This window comes from Athene cunicularia, assembly GCF_003259725.1.
Source record: "Athene cunicularia isolate RWA chromosome Z unlocalized genomic scaffold, athCun1 chrZ_part3, whole genome shotgun sequence".
NCBI classification, from domain to species: Eukaryota; Metazoa; Chordata; class Aves; order Strigiformes; family Strigidae; genus Athene; species Athene cunicularia.
The window spans coordinates 15,924,987-15,946,896 of NW_020799144.1; the positions used below are offsets into that span (position 1 = coordinate 15,924,987).

At 36.4% G+C, this 21,910-nt stretch overlaps 1 protein-coding gene across 5 annotated transcripts in view; it reads right to left on the reverse strand.

Moving 5' to 3' along the window:
- The window catches only part of KIAA0825 (KIAA0825 ortholog), a 255,047-nt gene that overhangs the window by 197,913 nt on the left and 35,224 nt on the right, over positions 1-21,910 (reverse strand). For 4 of the 5 annotated variants that reach the window (XM_026866725.1, XM_026866724.1, XM_026866723.1 and 1 more), the window contains exons 4-5: positions 19,420-19,588; positions 13,301-13,970 (exon numbers count right to left, since the gene is read on the reverse strand). In XM_026866725.1, coding sequence (XP_026722526.1) covers positions 13,301-13,970; positions 19,420-19,588 — 839 coding nt within the window. The remainder of the gene's footprint in view (positions 1-13,300; positions 13,971-19,419; positions 19,589-21,910) is intronic. The other variant, XM_026866727.1, reaches the window with a different exon arrangement.

Sequence of the window (21,910 nt, forward strand, 5' to 3'; positions counted from 1 at the left end):
AACTTTGCAACACTAAAAGTTACACTAATAACTCATCTTCTAGTAAGATAAATCAAACACATTGTTGAGCTAATTCTACTCAATATTAACTCTAACAAAAAAAAACAACGTGTCATTCAAACGTCAAGGTTAAATTCAGTGTGGCTGCAACGTCTTGAACACCGAATCTCAGTCCCCTCTTACATATTTGTATATAAAGATCTTTGCTGAAAAAAAATCTGCACTTGGGAACTTTTAGGAATAAAAAAAAAGATGGTATTAAGAATTTCACTTCACCAGTGATAAAGTTGAGAAGTGCCCATATGAATTCTAAGCCAGCTAATAAGTTAATAAGAACATTTTTCAAACAACACAGAGTGAAAGACACACATTCAATAAATCATTTGATCATTACACCTGAGGTTCTCCTAAATACTTAAACTCAGTAGCAAGATATCTGCCTTTATCTTACCACTTGAAAAGATTTGCCCTCATCTCTAAAAATGGAACAGCATGAGAAATAAGGCTGTGCTAGATCTAAATGACCTGTGTACACCTGCTAACTTGTGATTTTATGGCAAGTTTCAAAAGTGGTACTTTCCCCAAAGCTGTAGCTCTTGAAACTATTAAATAAAGTGTTTCCAATTTCCTTGGTTATAGCCTGGAAGCATTTAAAATCTTAGAAGGCATAAGAAAACATGCATATGAATGAATCCCATAACTTTAACGTAACTTTTGTGGGGGGTTTTTTTGGGTTTTTTTTGATGTTTTTTTTTTTTAATCAGCGTGGCACCTTATCTGTTTTAAACAATCTGGCATTCACGCCTCAAAAAAACAAATGTCTAATTCTGATCATTTCAACTCACCCAGGGATGTGACATTGTGAAGTGTGGTGCAGAAATCCCTGCATCATAGGTGAGCTGGCTGTGGATGTTCAAGAACAGCTACACTACGACAGCGTTGCTCTCAGATTAATTAGCCGTACGACTCGGCGTACAGAGCCACATGGCTAAACGGCTTCTGAGACCCACGGAGGAATCCTTGGGAAGCAACCTGATGACTGTCTTCGTCAGTGATTACAGTGGGGATTTCTCCCTCAGCAGGAACCAAGGGTTTAAAACCCTTTTAATCAATTTTACTATAAAATACCTTCCCAATACATTAAATATCATTTCCCCTGCCCCCATTTATAAGGCTTAATTTCATATAAGATAGATCTACAATATTGTTCTACAAGGGACACAAGAAAGCGATGACGGGGATTTCATCCAATCAAGCTGTGAGGAAGAAAATCGAAAAAGTGTAATACCAAACTTAAAACCTAACTACAACCTGTGCACAAATAATAAAGCCTTTTCATAAATGAAACCAACGTTTTGCTAAAATCTGAAAAGAAATAGCCTAATAAGGCAACAGAAACTCAGCTGCTGATAGTCACTGTGTATAGGGATATTTCAAAGGGGTAAATTTTCAAAGCAGTGCACAGGGAGTTACACACATAAATTCCATTAACAATAATGTGTTCCTCAGCTCTCAGCGATATTAACTTTTAAGTGATTCTATAACTATTATAACAATCTTGCATTTATGACAGCATTCATCTGCGCGCTATCTCCTAAACAGAGCTTGTATATAAACTGTATTATTCTTTCACTTGCATTTAGTGATGATATATTCGATTTTTACGGACATCTGCTCACAGTTTTCTCAAACTGCATGTTGGTGTATGTTCTTTAATGTAACTGCTAGGTTTAAATAATTAGTATTGCTGGGTATAATCACTAATTTCCTCATACTGTAAGAGGCAACTTAATATTTCTGCGTAGCAGATGTAATACACAATATTACAGAACTAAATTATTGCAAACAGTGCCAGCAGTTTTCTATACACAGTACTTAAGATAATTATAAAAAATCATCTTCATTACTGCATGCTAGCATTTTTTTAACAGTTTAATTTGGATAGGTTACAAGATACATTCAAATCACACAGATACAATTACTGCAAACCCAAGAAGCTATAAAATGTTCCTAACCAAATCCCTTTGACCCTGTTAATGTCTGTTCCTTGTTAATCTAAGGCAAACATTGTTTGTAGCGTGCATTTGTTACGGAATATGAAAAAAAAAAAAAAAAAAGAAAGGAAATCCCTTAACAGTTGTTATTGATTCCAGCATTTACTGACTGAAAGTTAAGTGCCGTTTACAAAACAGAACAGATGCAGATGCTGACAAAAAGGTAAACAATTGTTGTGTGGCTTACTGCCAGATTCTAAGCCAATATATTAAACTCCAAGTGAAGCACATTCCCCCTATAGATTGCACTTATTGCCACTTCATTTCCTATGTGCTCTGTCTCTCTATTGCTGTGCCTGGCACTAAGCTATTTTCAGTTCTTTGGTGACCCCTGAGGCCTAGTGCTACCTCACATAGCCATTAGTGAAGGGAATTGCATGTGTCTGACACGGCCTGAAACCAATTATTTGATATTTTCTTCAGAATGATGCCCAACTCTGTTGGGAATGAGCAATCATGAAATAATTTACCTCCTGATTTAATTTTTTCCTGCACAAATTAGTTGTAGCCTGAGCTAGCTATACACAGCTGCCTGTGACATATCTCTGTCTTATCAAGATTTTACTTGAAATGATGAAAAAGGGAAGGGGGGAGGAGAGTTGAATAGAATAGGTTGGGGAATCCTGCTTTAAAAAGGCATTGACAAGTTTATCAGATATACTGATCACACGTGCTTTCTGCTGATTGAAAGTGACAGGCCCATAAAGAACTATCAATGCAGCAAAGGAAACCACATGGATGCAAACTGTTATCCGAGTGTTTAAGGTTTTTTAAACACCTGTCTTGCTTTGCAGCTCCCTGTTAGCTCCAGTGAAACCCAGGAGTGCCAGGAGAATCTGATAAAGCAGCTTACGCAAACAGACTACACGTTGGCTTATTTTTGTCCCTTTTTTACTGAGAAAAAAAATGGTCACAGATCTAAGGATAGCAAACATTTTCTTATTAGACATCACCATTAACTTGTGACTTTTGTAAGTGCTTAGACTATACATCCATACTGTGCATGTGTCAAAAGAAAATGCAGTGAAGTAAGGGATCTCAACTTATGTATAAACATGGCAAGCATGTATAAATTTGCATATATTTAATCAAGAGAGCATGTCTGTCATAGAAAGAGATATGTCACTGCCAGCTATTAAACAACCTCAGTGAAGACTACACTAATCTTTTGAAACAGATTCGCTGTACATGAAATTTTAATCAAATCTGCTCCATAATGTCTTCACAATTAAATGAGATCAGATTTCACCTCATCGTGAAGGTTCATTCCATATCAGGTTGCTGGATGTTCGCTACCAAATGCTTAAGTTCTTTGTTGACACTGAGTGTCTAGGTCTGTCAAAATTAAACCTTTACTTGAAATCACATTCACCGACCAACTGAAAAAAGGATAGACCAGTGCTGGAAACACAGGTTGGAGAGCAAGAATATCTGATCATGCTCCGACACCAAATTTATGTAGAAATCCTGAGCAAATCACCACACCAATCTGACTCTTGGACAGCATACAGCTACTTTACAACTCTGTTGAAAAAATTACAGAGACTTCCCCAAGCGCTCTGAGGATGCGGTGCCCCATAATCGTCTTTAATAAAACTACTTTATACCAGATACCTATCTCAGCTTGCTCTGAAACCGGAGACTCAACCTGCTCCTTAATTTAAAAAAAAAAAAAAAAAATTACAAGACATTCCAATTATACACTGCAATTGCTGGTAGACAATGACATTTTAAAGAATTAAAATGTAAACAAATTAATTAGTCTCTGAATTAAAACTAATTAATGATGAGTCCATTTAAGGAACTTAGCAGCTGGTATCCAATAATTTTCTGATAATTATCATAACAATGAAATAGCAGACATTCTTGAAACTTCCCCTTAATTAAAATGGTCGTAAAACTTGTAGATAGAATATATTTGCAGTTGTTTGTAGCATTTATGGGATTCTTTTTTTTAGGTGCTATTCTATAATTGACGCAAGAATTATCCTGTGACAAAATGCTACTCTTTGTAGTATTTTTCAGTAGAACTGAAACCATATTCTGGCCTTACCAGTGACAGAAACCGATTCCACACATGTTTTTTGAATTTTCTGGCCTACACTGTGGGCTGAGGGAGTCATCGCATTCCCTAAGGTCTTCACACACGTGCACAGAAAACACCAGAGTGTTTGAAGAAAGAATAAAAACTGAGGAAGCCTGTAGCAAACAGTAGATAGCGCCTGTTTTGAAACAGAGGAGTCCTTGAAAAACTCTAAAAAGTTGATCTTCTTCATCCTTTTCTAAAAGAAATTAAGTACTGCCAGGTCTGTTAAACTTTCTCATGAATTCTAACTTTGGTAGGACTTGCATATATTTCCCTGGAGACCCGTTTTAAAACACTTGGCTGATAAAAGAAAATTGTAATTTGTATTTGAAAACATGGTAATTAACATATTTATTTTAATCTTATTTCAATTTCTTTAATGTCTGTAAATACAAGAAATGTCTGCTAGCTTCATCTCTACCCTCTGCATTTACATTCACAGTAGAATGGTTGGGTGTCTCGCAGATTGGTTCATTACACCAGACCCACTCTATTAAAATTAGATTGTTAGGAACTTTCAACCAATCAGGAATTTCTATCAAGTGTTCATCATTCCTTTGTGCAGTCTACGCATGATATTATGTATTTCCCTAAATAATAGATTAAAGTGCCTCTGTCACTTTTGCTTCTCTTACTCCTTGGAATTTCCAAGATATAACAGAGGCAGATAGTGACAGCTTTTGTTCTAATAAGAAAAAAACACTCAAAAAATTACTTACAAAGCTAGAGTCAATACTCATAGTTTTGCTTCCTATCTCTTTACATTTCAAAACCCCAGTTAGGCAAAGCCACCACAAAGTTCTCATGGTTACTTTTACAAGGAGTATAAAAACCAGAAGCCCAGGCATACAGAGAGAAGAGGCAGACACTACCATTTCAGAGCTTCTAGAGAAATGAGTTTGGAAATGCGTAACGTTTTAACAAATATTTTGTAGAAAGGCTAGTATACAGATGAAGGATTAATCATACGTCAGCACAGATGTCCACATACAGGTTCCTACTCAGAGTTGAGACAATGCTCTTAGAACACCTCTTTACAGATGAGCTGATAGTGCTCTGTTACAGGACACGTAGTTGCTCTGTTACAGAAGTTGCTGGACTTTGTTAGCACATGAACAGCAAATCAGTGCACTGTCCCTTGTACTTAAATACAAAGATTTGGATCTTAGCCAGAGGCTGATGATTACACGAAGCTACTGATGAAAACGCAGCTCTTGAAAGTCTGAGAAAAGTAACGGATCCAATTCCAGACAGTCCACAACGTTCAGGGGTACTAAAAATCTCCAGAGCACTAGCTGCTCAGTTTCTAAGTTGGACTGGGTTATAACCACCCTTATCCTCTCTAGGTCAGACAGACAGGAATATCTCCACCACCTTGCTATATATGGCAAATGTTAGTGAAAGGTATTACAAAATGACTGAAAGCTTTATTTTTTCAAAAACAGTAGATACCTCATTGAGGATGGAGGGCTTCTTAAAATCTCTAAGCCTACGGCGCAGTGAATGGGAGACTCATGTTCTAATTTAGTAGGTTACATCCATCTTGTGGATGCTGACACACCCCCAACTTAAACACATGTAATTTTTTTGCAAAACAAAATATTGTGACTAAAATAATTTGGCCCTTTTAAAGTTAAATTTGCTCTCCTAATACACATTTTGTGACAGAAGAAGTTCTCTGTCTTGACAAAAATCACAGTCAGGGCCATCTAATTAACTTGTGATTACCTGACAGTAGATGCATATATTCAAAAGCCTCCTGTAAGAACTTTCTTTTCAATCGGTACTGCAGAAACCTCTTTAAAAGACATTTTTGAAGTCTTATCTGCCATAGTTCTACACACTTTTCTCCACACAGGCCTATATTCTGAAGTCAAAGAGACCCTAGCTTAGTAATTCTCAGATTTTGTCACTTTTTTATTATTAAACAGAATACTACAGTACATAAATCTCAAATTGACCTCTGACCACTCACAAAGTATCAGACTGGAGAGTAAATCACTTTCATCTCTTAAACTTGAGAGGAGAATGCAATAATTAGAGGGCATAATGAGTTAAATGCTCTCTTCATGCTGAGGAAGAACATGCAGGTGTGCTCAAAGAGCAAAAGGAAGATAATTAGTTGGTGTTTGCTAATTGTGGACATTTAAAAAAAAAAAAAAAAAAGGAACTATGCCCCTTTCAACCTCTACAGAATTCAGAAAACAGATTTGAGTTACTTTTGGAAGAGATGAAGTGGGAGAACTTCATTAAGATACAGCAGTCTAAAAAAATAAAACCCAAAAGCACATCAAGAATTTTATATTTAAAAAGATATAAATGATCTGAAAAGCAAAGTTAGTGTTTACGTATTTTATTAAATAAACAAAGTGATAATAAAATTCTGTAATGGGCATCTTTTCAATAGACAAAGAGTCAATAATGAGATTTCACTGCCCGTCTTCATATATGGGCTTAATAATTTCAAGCAACTGCTCTAAAAAGAAGGAAGGTATTCGGGCATGCTACCAGCTTTGAAATTCTGTCAGTTCAATTGACATTTCAGTAACTTAGATACCGTTATCTTACCCCCTACTATAAGCTTAAAAAGTAACAAGCTTAATGCTTTTGTAATCTTTACGAAAATGTCATTCTCCCACTAGAAACACATTTGTGGTCCTAGGGTATTATGTTCATATGGCCTTTAAAAGAGTTCCTCTTTTTTATTAAAACTTCAACTCTGTATGTTCAAACAGATGGTTTTATTTTCTCCTCAGTACTACTCATATTTCCATTTAATATAATTGTGCAGTAGAAATCAAATACAATACTTGCAAGGATAAGAAATAAATAATATGTGACAAAGAGGCTATGAAACACATTATTTCCTATATTAAACGCAAAGACATTTATTTTGTTTCCCCTGAGTAATAGGATCTTGTTTTGGCTGTCAAAATTTTATAGGCTTCCAAAGGAACAAAGACAACTGCAGAAATCTGCATCATATCCGTATGTCCACTGGTTCTCAGTTTTAACTTCCTATTATAAATTCCCACCAACGCTGTTTGCTCTGCTATTTTAAATAGGTGACACATAAACCCATTGAAAATCTCCATACTGATTGGCTCATAATTCAAAATTAGGAATCTCTGGTATTTTTAAAGTATAAAAATCTAATTACATCTGCATTTTTACGCAGTCCATATGTACTGCCCACGTCATTTTCGCTGATGTCCTCATGATTTCTCTGAAGGTTATATATGCATAAGAGAGAAGTGCTGTAGTTTTACCTGATACGTGTTACTTCCTCACCTTTCACAGACGGAAACTGTGGGGTTTTTGGTTCCACCCATGTCAGATATGAAGAAGATTGTGCCGTACACAACCATGTGCAGAGTAGCTCAAAGCAGCAAGTCCGCTGCAAAGCCCACTTGCATACAGGTACCACTCTTCCCAACCTTGCTCCATACCTTGTCTTTCACATGCCCCTAAAGCCCTGTTCTTATAAACGCTGTCGCCAGGCACTCTGCAGAGAGACAGAGCAGAAATAGAAGAGAGAAGGAGATGCCAAGCAAGAAGAAATATAATGGAAGCACATCAGCTAGTGCTGTTGTGCAGGAACAGAAACAAAACCAGCATGTCCATCAGAAGGGAGGAGCAAGTTATTCTGGGCCTGCCGGAGTAAGAAAAAAGAGAAGAAGGACATGTAAGGAAGCAAGGAGGGTGAAGTTCAAGCTTCTGTTATCATTCCTTTCTTTGTGTCTTTATAACGCTTAAAAGTCATTACAATAGACATGTAGGTCTTGAAGTATTTCAAACCTTACATTAATGAGAAAGCAAATTTTCAATAAACATCCATAATTAAGTTTTAAAATTTTATATTTCTAAAACATTTGGCCCTTAGCAGCACATTATCGATCTAACTGAAAACTTGCTTGCATTAATGCAAGGATTTGGGCAATATAATGTACTGCTGAGGCAGGAAGTGACACTGGATATTATAATCTGTAATCCATATGGGCTACTTCACACTCACGTGCCTTGCCGGCAATTCAGAAAGACGTAACAGGACTTTCCAGGGCTTTCTAGTAGTAAGCCAAGTGACTGAGATGCTTTCTGCCTTCTTCCTAGCACTTCTAAAAAGCCAGATTTCAACAATGGACTACAGATAAGAAAACACAATGGAAGAGCAATTGTAACTACAACATAAATATTGCAAATTATCTGCTACAGATTGCAATCTGGACAGAAATCTCAAAAAAGGTGCAAAGACATAAATATTAATTACATGAAACCAAGCCTGGAATTCTTTAATTTCCAGGTATAAATGGGAGAATAAATTATACTAAAGTTATTGAGTCCTAATTATTCCCAGACATGAATAACTGTTTTTTTCATCACGCAGTCACTAAACCAGCAGGTATCAATGCTATTTTAAGCATATTTTTGATAGATAAGATGAAGATCATAGAAGATTGGTTGCAGGCAATAATCGTGGCTCAAGAGATCACAAACTGACTGAATTTAAATTAAATGGAAGGATAAAAGCAAGTCTGAAACTAAGGTTCTTCATTTCAAAGGGAGGAAATTATAAACTAGGGGAAATAAAGCCATGTGCACATGAATGTAGAGGAGAAATCAAATTTAAGTCAAATGTGCAAAAACCAAAACTCGTATTTCAAGTTAGCTGGACAGCAAATTGGTGGGAATACAACCTCAAAATAGATTTTCCTTACCGAGTACTTTCATTTAATGTCCAAAAGTTACCTTCATTTCAGCAAGTTACTCCAAAGCCTGTTTTTCTTCTTGCCCTCAACTCCGCTGCACAAATGCAGCTCCTCGAAGTACTAAGCCCTTCTATTCAAGTTTAGATATATGCCATATCCACATTAGGTGTTCCATGAACACAATATCTTTCTTAGGAACCCATGAATGTTTACAGATAATAAATTAAAAGTATCATAATTTAAATCTCAGTTTGCATTTGAATGTATCTTTAGAATAGAATGGAAGTTGGTCATTTTCTGGAGAAAGAAAAGAGAAAGGAAGCCTTCTGGACATGTAAGTAAGAGGATGGTATACTGGGGTAAAAGCGTGAAATGTTAATATTAAAATACATCAGTGAAGGTGATTTAATTACTTTGTAGCTAAAAATGTACTTAATCAAATCTGCATCACTGCGGTTTACATTCACTTTGCAATAATCTTTTCCTAAAAATAATCAACTACTGATTTTGATGAACACACTATTGCCTCGGATTTTAAAAACAAATTTAAGATTTTTTAAATTATTAATTACATAAAGATACTAAAAATATATTTTATTGGCAAATGCCATTGGATTTGAGAACCTATTTAAGGGTCTCTGGCAAGTTTCTGACTAAATGAAAATATTAAGCCAATGAATTTGAATATGTCACAAAAAACAAAACTCAAAGCTCTAATCTCTATTTAGTTTTAACCACAGGAAATTAAAAAATAGGCCAATTAGTCTACACATGTCTTTACATGCTTGCGCTCTCTCTCTAAAATTATATCAATAAAGCCAAATAAAACCTTTCACCGATACATAAAATGTGTATAATTTCATGGCTTTTAAGTTTCTTTGGCTGATGTCTTATCACTTGTATGAGTAGCCGTTTCTTCATCTAAAAGAGATGAAGGATTAAGATAGGCTAGTAATGCCCGATTAAACTAGCTTAACATTTCTGTAAACAAAGGAACACGAAAAACGTTCAAAAGGTATAGGGACAATCCACATTTAATAGACTTACTGCAAATAATTTCTGAGAAATACCACACTGGAAATCGAAGCAAAAAATCATAAGAGATAAACTGAAAACCAGCTGTCTGGATCAAGTTATAACATAAAACCACCTGCCTCCACTAGAGCTGGCAATCAGAGATGCCAAGTTCCAAAGAATTTGCCTCTTTTCACACACCATTTTGCCACCTTCTCTCTCAAACCATGCTCGTCCCCGATCCCGACAAGCGGATACAATTTCATTACAGTACTTGACAAATAACTGTTCTAATACAGTACGAAAACAAAAATGTTAATTCCTTACTTCACAAATAGATTGTTACATACGAAATATTTTAAAGATTTATAACTCTGTTAAAGCTTGTTATAGACTATCTATATTTTCCTGACAGAAGTAGGTCATCTATGTAAAGTTTCCTGAGGTTCTAGCATTGTTTCATTATTTTCTGTGATTTTTTTTCCTCTCCTATTTAGTAGGATCGATTACAGCAGTTCTTACAAAATAAAAGCAACAAAACCAAACAAACAGAACCAACAAACAAGCAAACCAAAACTCACATTTCCCTGTGGGTGGACTAAGCAAACACTTTTTTTCACCTCTGGGATAACAATCCCAATTGAATGCCCTAGATTAAATTATTTTGCTATTATGAAACGTGGCGGTTTGGTGGTGGTTTGGGGGTTCCCAGAGGGCAGAGGCAACAGACACCGAAAAATAAGAAACACATTGGTATAACTGTGTTTCAGCTAAGGAAAAAAAAAAAATCTCCTTCTTCTTCTCCCTTTCCCTCTGTACTCCAGCATGGGGTTTTTTTGATACTCAGCAAACTGGGTATCACTGTCAAGGCTACCAATTAAAGCTGTCTTTTAACTTAAGATATGTATAAATACAGACTTCCACTCTCAGCTGTGGGAGGGCAGCAGAGGTATCAGAATTTAATGTAAGTTCCAAGCAGGAAAAGCCACTTGACACTAAGAACTTGCCTACCATTATAAACCTCCCGAAATAGCTATTCTGTAGAATCTTTTCCAGAGTGGTTATTTCAGTGTGAGCTGCTTTGTGAACACTTTCATTTCAAAGGAAAAGTGACTTTTTCTGACTGAGTGTGGTACAAATGTGGTATATTCAAATATTTAGAAGACAGAAGTCTCTTTCCAGAAAAGACTCTTTACGTATGAGCTCAAATACAACAAACTATTCCATAATGATGGTTTTGGTAACGATACAAGTATAAATTTTGCTTGAGTTGATTAATAATACCAAATAATAGGCTATGACATGTTTGCAAAATGAAAAAAAAAAAAAAAAATCCTATGTAACTTCGAAACGCTGAGTCCCTATTTTGCTTTAGCCTGCTGACTTCACTGTTGTCACTTTACTGTTTGGCTGCCTGCAGTCTATAACCACAGATCGTCTAGAACAGTCTGATTCTGCAGAAAACTAGCAAGAGAGACTGCAGGCAAATCAATGCTTGCCTCCCATACCAACCTCTTGAAGTAAAATAATATGAAGTGCTGTACAGTGAAGAGATGAAGACATGAGCACGACAGCCACTGTGAAGAAAGTAATTCTGAGGATTAAATGAGATTAACAAGCACCACTTCTAAACACATTTTATGAGTGCTAAGGGGACAGCTGCTGTGCCTGCAAATCTAACCTTGAATATATTTTGAATAAAAATAAAAGTCTTCTGTGGGATTCACGAAATACAGAATTTTAATTTTTTTTTTTTTTTTCCCCCCAAAGATGAATTGCACTAAATGTTTGGGGATTTGCAAGCAGATACAAATTCTTACTTTGTGTATTTTCATCTTCCTCTGTTCTTTAGAATATACAGTAGAACTGTGCACTGCAAATCTGTCCTGATAGATGTGCTGGCACAAAAATACCTAAAGACATGTCTTGTGGCAAAGAAAATTTAAGCAGAGGAATTACTATCTTAATAGACTGAAGGACCATTCCCTTCCTTCTCCTGATAACAGAACAGTTAAGGTGGGATTTTAGAGAGTCACTTCAATCTCCACGTCTTAGATGTCAAATGGAGTTGACTGAACTTCCCCATCTTTGTGAGATATTTTGAGATTGAAAGGAAAATTAAGTTACAAATTTCTAGTTCCCTACCAGTCATCTTCCATCAGTGAATCCTTTCACTGACTCCCATCTCACTATGTAACTCAGATATATTTCTTGTCATTTCATAAGTCAACATTACTCTGACATTACTTCTTGTTTCCCACCAACACTCCACCCCACTAATATATCAGCTTTATTTTGAACTTCTCATACTCTCACATTATTTGTCTGCGTGCCTTTTCCCTTACCTTATCTTTCATATGTTCCACATATTCCTCCATATTTCAGCTCCTGTTGAAAAATTATTTCTGCATTTCTTCCAGTGGAATTTCTAGTTGACTTACATTAACATGTATATTGATTCTAAAACTCACAAGAGTATAATTTTCATCTGTGTAGACCTGGCAGATCATCACCTCACTCATCCTTTGTGCAAGTTGTACGACCCAAAAATCCATCTTCTGTTTCTGTATTTTTCATGATTCTAAACTTTTCATATTTTCTGTCTGCAAACTACTTTTCACCTCTGTGGAAGGCTATGTTTTAAACAAACAGCTCTGGCACAGAGGAGTGCTCAAAACTCTGCAATGACAAAGCAATTACATACAATCATGCAATTATGTTATGAACGTTTCCATTCTGTATGATATTTTCCTAAAGCTCTGATTCCTCCCTTTGGAAATCAGTACGTCAGACTAACCAACTGTAAAAAGAAAGCACAGAAAATACCACCTCAATAACAAATACCTTTCCTGACTTAAATTCCTTAGAACAATAAGAAATGACCAGGTAGTATTAACTAACTTACCGTACTTTCACAAGACTAAGGAACCAAAGTGTTTTGTTTGTTGAATTAGCATCTGATAAGTAATCTTTTGGGTCAGCTCTGATGGATGAACATGTGTCTATATCATGGTCACATTATTGTATGGACTTCCCTATAATCTTCTTTAAACTTCTGACAATTTGAAGAAGTGGGGGTAAAAGAATTAAGAGTTTGTGGGTTTTTAAATCTGGATTAAACAGTTCCTATTCTAACGTAATTTCAGCATTTGGAGTAAGTTAAACTGAAAAAAAGACTATGACATGACAATGTTATCCAGTGAATTATGATGGGGTTTCTATACGCATAAGCATAAGATACTCTCCCTTATTATAAATCTTTTTCATCACAATTCTGAGAGTTTGTAATTCAACTGCAGTAATACGGTTAAAACATAAAGCTGTAATTAATAATCTCAGGCCTCTCTCTTCATAATCAAGTATATTGAAAAGAAAAAAAAAAAAGTTAGCATAATTAAAATAATATCTAACTAAACTGAACATAAAATAAGGCTACTAACCCACAGCATGAACTGTTCCTCTGTGCTTCTTCGAAGTCTTGTTTGACTTAACCATATGTAGAGCATTTTCTTTGAACTGCAGCTCACAAAGCCTTTCAAGAAGAACTGTAATTTCTTCGGTGATGGTGTCCAGGTAAGTTTCATTAATAAACTTCAATGATGAAGAAGGATCAATAGTTCCACTTAGTACATACAAATCTTCTTTTATCATTGAGCACAATGTGGGTACTGAGCTTTGGTAACCATGAACCACCTTATCAAAATTTGTTTCACCACAACTAGACAAAACACAGTTCTGCAGAAGATCGCTAACAAATTTATTCTGCATACTTTGATACTTCGTTAAAACTTCTGATTCAGGATAAAGAAAAAATAGTTGCTGTATACACTGGGTTTTAAACTCCACTTGCTGTTGTAAAGCATTAGTACTTGCTTCTTTTTGACTCTGCAGTCTATTTACTAAAAAGCGTCGAAGATGCAACCTCACATCATCCCAGAGAGATTTCACATCCATAGTTGAGTCATCCTCAATGGCATGAAGGGAAGATGTTAACTCAAAAGACGTCCCGCTTGGAGTACAGGGAAATGAGACACCACACTGACTAGTGAGATCCAGAAGGAAGTGAAGTATCATTTCTTCTTGATTTTGCTCATTCTTCAGCAAGCTTTGCTAACAAAGGTAAATCAGACAGTATTTTAGAAATGTTTTGTTAATATTGGTTCATAAAATGAACAGCTTCATGCTAAAGTACCAAATGTTTCCAATGCTAATTATCTTACCAGCAAATAAAAGACTCAAAGAAACTGCTATATAACTAACAGAAATAGCAAAGCCTCCTTTCCCATGGATTTATGAGCCAATCCATCTCCTTGTCTACCTACTCCAGTAACTCACATTCCTCTTCCTGTCCTTCTCAAACTTTTTTTCTCCATCAGTTCTAACCCACAATTCAAAGGAAGCTTTGGAAAGCTCACTAGGTAAGCCTTGGCAGCCTGCTTGTTGTGGTCCACACACACACACACACACACATCTTTGAAAGAAAATGGTACAAAAAATTACTCTTAAGGTTTACACAGATAATGAGGGGATTTGTTCATAAAACCAAGACAGGAATTTATGAAATGAAACACTGTTGCTTCCTATGTTCTGGCTCCACAGACAACCATAAAGAGGCCACTGTAAGGATAAAACAATCTTCCCAGGACCCCTTAAAGAACTTCCTAAGATCTGAAGAGGCTTAGATCACACTGGGCAGAAGAAGCAGCAGCTGTGTATCCTGTCAAACCCAGAAGCAGGCAGATACACTAACGACACAGCAGCCTCTAAACACATCTCAGCTACAAGGGTTGGAGAAGGAGGAGGAAGCCAGTTAATAAAGGAGGTGAAACCACACGGATGCATGTGCTGCTCCTAATTCATCTGGTCCTGAAGGGCTCCTTCCTGGTCCAGGGACAGGATCTCTGACCTCAGACCTGCTCCAGGTTCAAGAGGCCATGCAGCAAGTAGCAGCTCCTCTTGCCACAGCTCAGTGCTTTCTGCTTGGCCCAGAATGACACAAATTTAAACAGTACTCTGCAGCATTCCTTAATATGTGTGAGATGAATCATTTGCACAAACAAGGCATGTCCAAACTCCCGTGGTCACTGGACGCCAAAAATCTCCTTCCTCTCTCAGAAAATAACCCAACTTGTCTGTTATAAACCCAGTTCCCACATCCTCAACATCTTCCCCACTGCAGGTTGGCTTTGGCTGCAGTTCGAGCCCATCAACTTTGTATTTGTAAAGTCCTGCTCTCAATCCCTGACCTGCACCGACTACAGATTTCCCCACCACAGTCACAAGAAAACTGAAATTGGTGGTACTCTTGATTTTCTGCGTTTCAGGAACCAATCAGGCAAGCCGCAGCTGAATCAGGATCTAGAAGCCCTCTCACTTGCTCCCCCACCTCCTGTCCCTTCTTTATGACAAAGTGTTGTGGCAAAACACTAAGGGTAGTTCTTTCCACTCAAGACCTTTAAAGCCAGGCTGGTAAAGAAACCTTCCACCTTCAGAACTACTGATTTATTTAACCTAAAGTACCTGGGGAAATTACTGGCTTTATTTCTTTTTCTGTTTTGAAAGAGAGAGAAATAAGTCAAATTTGAGTATGGTATTTCTTAAATATAATAATTTCCAACACAAAATGTTCAATTATCCTACTGTAGCAAGCTTTAATCAGTAGATAACATATAAAAATATAAAAAAGACAAATTTTAGAACGAAAACTTCAGTGAGGGTTCCCCCCCTCCATATTCTTTCGAATCACAACAGTTTTCAATATCAGAACTTCTATTCTTTGTTTTGGATGATTCAGAACTGTTGCACTCTCATGGGAGAAAAAAACCTTCCTATTGCCCTTTACTCTGGAGTGCTCCATGATGAAAAACAAAAAATAAAAGACTTGCACCACAGTAGCTAATTCTGAACAAAAGAGAGAGAGCATGATTGCCTCCCATAAAGGAAAGTCTTAAAATAACAGACTAGCTATTCTCCTTCCATTTTACATTTTTATTTCAGAATGCTTCCTATGAATTTTTTTACTTAGAAGCAGGAATCACATGTGGATGACAGAATAATAAAGGAAATTATCAGTCAAATATCACGCTATAAAAGCATGTGCGTGTGATAGAAATATGTATAACTAGTTAAAATCTTAGATCATACATATCAATATGCATATACATAAGGCTGATCTTTAATTACCTACTGAAATAATCTGAAAAGTTTTGTGTCTCCAAAGAGAATGTGTCTTAGTGTGTAAACTGAAACCCTGATCACTAACCACTGTGTTAAAGAGCTGAGCCTCCACAGGTAGACTTCTGGAGTTTAAAGGTTAATTATTTTTTTTTTTATGAATCATGCTTAAATATTATATTCTGAAACGAGCAAAACAAGAGAATCTGTCAAAACAGTGAATGCAACTGATGCCTTTGGATGATGAATCCAAACTGTCTTCCAAGCAAATCCCTGCTGATGTTTTTTAAGGTTAAGCAGAAACATTTTTATTCATGAAAGCCAGTAAGAATCTAAGTATTGTTTCAAGCCCTTTGCAACTTAAACTAAAGCATTAAAGAGGTAGCTTGCAGATGCCATCTCAGAATTCGTGTTACTCAGAAAAAGAGCCCCTGAAGTGAACTTTGAAGCTCTGAAAACACAGTGTCATCGAGTCTCTTTGAACACTGCCTATATTGACATACGCTTCTCTATTTGAAAATTAATCTGTAAAAATACTTCAAAAGATCATGCCAAACCTATTCAAGAGAAAAAGATCCAAATTAGTATCCAAAGGTTTTAGAGAAACATGAAAAGTTCTCTTATGAGCACAGAAAGTTAGTGACAGTAATATACAGGAAAACATTTGTGGTCTACCAACTGGACTGCTACCTACTATCATATCAATGAACAAAACCAATACGATAAAGATTTTGTTAAAAAAAGATTTCATCATCAGTTTAGCAGGAACAGAATTTAATGAAGATGCGTTCATGTACATATTCAGATCTTAAATATTTAGAGTGACAAAACAGTACATCGAACGACAAAATTTTACATAATTAATATCTTCAGGCTTCATGAAGAACCTCTCAGCATTTCCATGAATTCACAAATTCTACACTAACAATAAACCTAAATACAGCATCTCGGGCAAAGCACATACAGAACTTTGCACTATTTTTTTAGTTGTTCCAGCAGCTTAAAAAATAAACAAAATCCCTACCAAAATAAACATGCATCGTAAGTGATAACAACGAATATATTGTCCTGAAACAGAGGAAGGTTACTGTTATTAAAGATGTATTGTGTGATATTTAATTAAAAGCTCGCAAGTGAGAAATTAAGTCAACTGAGTAATTAGTTCAATGGATGGAGATAGACATTTAAGCAAGGTCAGTCTGTAATAAGTACGTTAATGCTGAATATTATTGAAAATAGTTTACTGCAGAGCTGTTTATGGAGCTAAAGGTTACCTATTGAGAGTACAACTTGTTGCAGATGGATTGTCTATGCTAACACACACGCACTTTTCATCTCTAGTCCCATCTACACAACGGGCTGGATTATCTGAGAAGCCACGAGCCTGGAAACTGCGATGCCCCAGTTCCTGAGCTCCACAGATGTTTTCCTGATAAGCTGTGCAGAACCGACGTTACGGCTTCTCACACTTTGCTGTCTGTTTATCAGCCTGACACAGAAACCATTCCCAAGGCCCAACGGGACGCTACGTCCCACAGCCAGGCCGCCGTGCAGTCAGCGCTCTCCTGGGAAGGGAAGAGCTCGGAAGCACATTTTGTGTAAGATACACCCGAAGTATTCCAGAGATGGGGACATGCTGGTGTTTCCCAAACAAATGCCGCCACCTGGTGTTCAGGTATATGGCTTGACTAGACCTTGGAGAAGGAAGAGAGCAGGGAATGGATGCAAGTAAGTCCTCATGGCCATGCCCTCTTCCGAGGGGGTTAGGTAAGGATCTAACAGAACTAAGGAATAACGGCTTCGACGTCGGCATTTTCTGGGATTCTCTCATTTTTCTGTATCAAATATGACATGTAGCAGTCTCTGACACCCTTGCGTGAGGTGACTATTAACAGCAACATTCACACCGATCACCCGTGTTAGAAGGGCACAAAATCACTTCTTCACCACGTGAACATTAAAGACCTGGTGTTCCTGGAGATTACTTCCTCATTTGACACAGTTTAATATCCAGCGTATTCAAGGGTGACTGAAACAACCTTAAGAGTTAAAAACTAAGACACAATCTGATGAATCTTGAGCTCTAGCCAGGAGATTGTCCCAAAGGAGAAAATACTTCTCCACAGCAGTTTTCCTCTGCCCATACAGCCCAGCCTAAAGATGATCATGTCCTATCACTAAACCATGACATGGAAGTGTCAAAGAACAATCCACTGGATACGGTTTATTTGGTTTGACATTCACACGTACATACATCATTTAAACACACGTACACATAGTTTATATATAATCTTGCAGGCTGTTATTTACTGAGGTATCATCCTTCACTTACCTAGCCAAGTCAATTTTCCATTTCCATACATATATTCTAAGGTTAACTTTTAATAAAAATTTTGCATGAAAATTCTAAAATGATGGAATTTTTCATTGAAATGAAATTTGATTTCTGGTTACGTCTAGCTGTACAACTTACTAGAACAATGGATGTAGCTCCCACATTTCTAATTAGGAAAAGCAGATGGGAAGTTGTGGGAATACAACGGAAGATTGGCGAGGAGGACTGTAAACACGCTCAAGTGACTTGCAGCTGGGGTGTCAAAACCCACATATATCATACTAATTGTTGTTTAGCTTTGTGTGCTTGACAGGTAGAATGTCTGCATTTTGATAACATAGATGACACAGTAAGAGACTCAGAGGCACTTTATCGAACATCCTTGAGATTCCTGTCCCATGAAAACTGTGCCTGTGAAAATCCCTGATATATACAGGTGAAAGCAGCAGGTTCCAGATATTTTCTTTCTTCTCTTTCTGGCTAGCAAGGCCCGAGCTCTGCAGCGCCTGCATCTCTGCTTGCGCACCTGTGCCCAGGTCCTGCTGTGGAGATCCCCCAGGTCATGAGGTAATGAAAATAAATTTACTCTTTGCATTTCATCCGTGGTTTTGTGGTTGTTCCTGCATCCTGCCTGTCTCAGCTCGCACAGAAGTTAGTGCTTAAATAATGCATAAAGGACGATAACCTGCATTAGAGGAGCTAAATTCATACTGATACAAGCGAAGAACAAGCAGTAACAGCCTTGGTGTAGACAGTAACTTTAGATGTGATTTACCAACGTGTTTAGAAACCAGTCCTAGCAGCGCTGAACATGTGGTAGTATCAGTGAAAAGATTTTTTCCCAAGTTTGTCTATCTAAGGCAAGATCAAAAGGAAACATAACCCCCTACTGCAGACATAAAAATAGTACTAAGCCTTACAGTAAAATTTCTGAACCATCCTCACCATAGTGAAGACTGAAATGATAAAACTAATTAACCTCAACACACTCCACCCCCATCATACAACCAACTTTCCCAAACATTAAAATCTTTAGTAAACAATTTTTACCAGGGTCCTAAGGAACTTCATCAGCTCTCCATGGTGTGTAGAATAAGGTCTGACAGAAGTAAACCCACAGTTGTTTAGCCACTGAAGACAGTCAGTTGTGCTTTGTAGTATTTCGTCAGGACATATTTCATTTACTTCTGATCGCAGGTCCTTAAGACACTGTTCTATGCTAAAAAAAAAACAAAAACAAAACACAAAAACAAAAACCACAGGATTTTTTTATCATGGCTTGGAGATAAAAACATCTTATATATTCCACATTTCAAAAAGAAAAACTGCTTCAAATTAATGTAACACCAGTCCTTCTTCTTCACAGATTAAATTAGTCTCACAAAATGAGGCCTGAATTTGCAGGATTAACATTTAAATATAGTCGAGCTAGAGCTAAAATAAATTTCCTTCAGGCCAGACTCATCCTCAGCAAGAATAAGTAGTGCCTCAATTCTCAAATAATCTTGTACTTTTTAATAAAGTAGTTAGTGAATAAGACATCATCCAACCTAAGATCTGGTCCTTGGTGCTTAATTAGCTAAAGCAGAGAATATAAACTGAATCAACTACCATATTCAAAGGTGAATGTGTCATTTTGCTCCTTTAGCAATCAGCAGGTTTTTTATAATACATAACATATATTAACAACTTCTTGAAGACCCACTGACATCACAGAAAATGCTGAAAAGAATCTGAGAGTCAGTTGTGCTGAGAAAGCAGATCTTTTCTTTCTTGTTTTTGTCATTAGAATGCTTGAAAGAAAACAGAGTTTGTTTTCAAGGAGCTGATCCACTCCTTAACATTCATCTAGAATCATAACCCTGTTTATGAAATCAGGTGTGGCTGGTATGGTTATTACAGGGATTTCAGCTGCAAAAATCGCAAGAACAACTGACTATCTGAAATTATTTTATTTCTATTTGTGTGGACACTTACATAAAAAAAAAAAAAACAAACAACACAACCTAAAAAAACCCAAACAAAAAAAAAGAAAAAACTTGGAAAAATAAACTCTATCATTTCCTATAAAAACATGTTTTCAGTATTTCAGAACTACTTTTTTTAAAAAAAAGCAATGCTTAATATTTTATATGGTTTCAGTTAGACAAATAGTACTGACTAGATCTAGGCAGATCTAGGTTTAATACAAACACAGCCAACAATAAGACTGATGCCAGTTTTGGTTTATTGAAGTGCAAAGTGATTCCCACCGCTATTTCAATTTTATTTTGGAGTATATTAGTCATTCCATTTACATTCTTACAGCTTGCAAGGCATGCAAGGTTTAACACAAATTAAAATACAGTTCTTTCTATTTTTGTAGGGTTACGGGATTAGATGAGACTCAGCTCTTTACAGGTATTTCAGTATCAGATACTTTTGATCATATTTCTATTTTCATGACATCGACCAAACAACAAACTTGCCTATTACACTGCCACTTGCCTCTTTATTTTATAGAGATGAAGTATGCCTGTTTTTTCTTTAACTGCTCTCTGGCATTGTCAAACTTGACTAGTTTTGCCAAAAGAAGACAAGTGAAGAAGATTAGAAAAGAGGACAGAAAGAGGAGAAAAGGAGAACAAGAGCAGAGGGAAGAAAAGAAACCGGAAAACAACCAAATCTTTCAGTGTGTTATAAGCTGTGACAAAAATATCAAACTAAAGACATTCAGTTTTTACAAAAATTAACCAAGGGAAATTATTTTCTTTATTAGTAACCTTGAATAAAGTTTTAATTTTTTTTTCTGCATAACTCCTCTGTATGGAAAGATTCATTTTGCATGAAATATCATCTTTTGGGAGATAAAGATTTCGATTAAATATGTAATCTGCTTTGAATGTGAGGGGTTTTTTTTTAATCTTAAGCATTACTTACCCGTAACAATTTGTAACAGGAAATCAGTGATGAAAAGCCATTCTGCATATCACCCACTGATGGTACTTTGTCATTTAATTCTGCCTGTAGTAGTCTTCAGGACATGGAAGAAGTATTTATTTGATTTTACACTGAATTTTCTCATCTATTGAGTGATCTGCATTTTATTCTTTTACAGATGTTATGATTGTACCTTAAATTCCTATGAGCTGTCTCTTTCTGATCAACAGCAATAAAGTAAATCAGTGTCATCCACACCTCTGGGAACTAAGTCTGTTAGCTTGAATTGATGTTTAAAAAAAAACAGTGGGGAAAAAATAAGCAAATGATCAAACTAAATTGAGTTCAGAGATAAATGGTAGTCTGAAATTTGCTTTTATTTTTAAGTTACCTACAACAAGCACAAAAGAGAAAAGTATATTTTTTTCTGAGAATGCCACCTAGACATATCATCCATGATAGGTTTCGTTTTGTGCCTTTTGTTTCTTGAAGATACGGCACTAAATAGTAACAAGCTGAATATGAAAACTGCAGCAATTACAATTACAGAATGCAAGTACGATCACAAGAATGTAGGTGCAGAGAAAATGTAGTATTTTGAATGTCAGAAAAAAAAAACCAT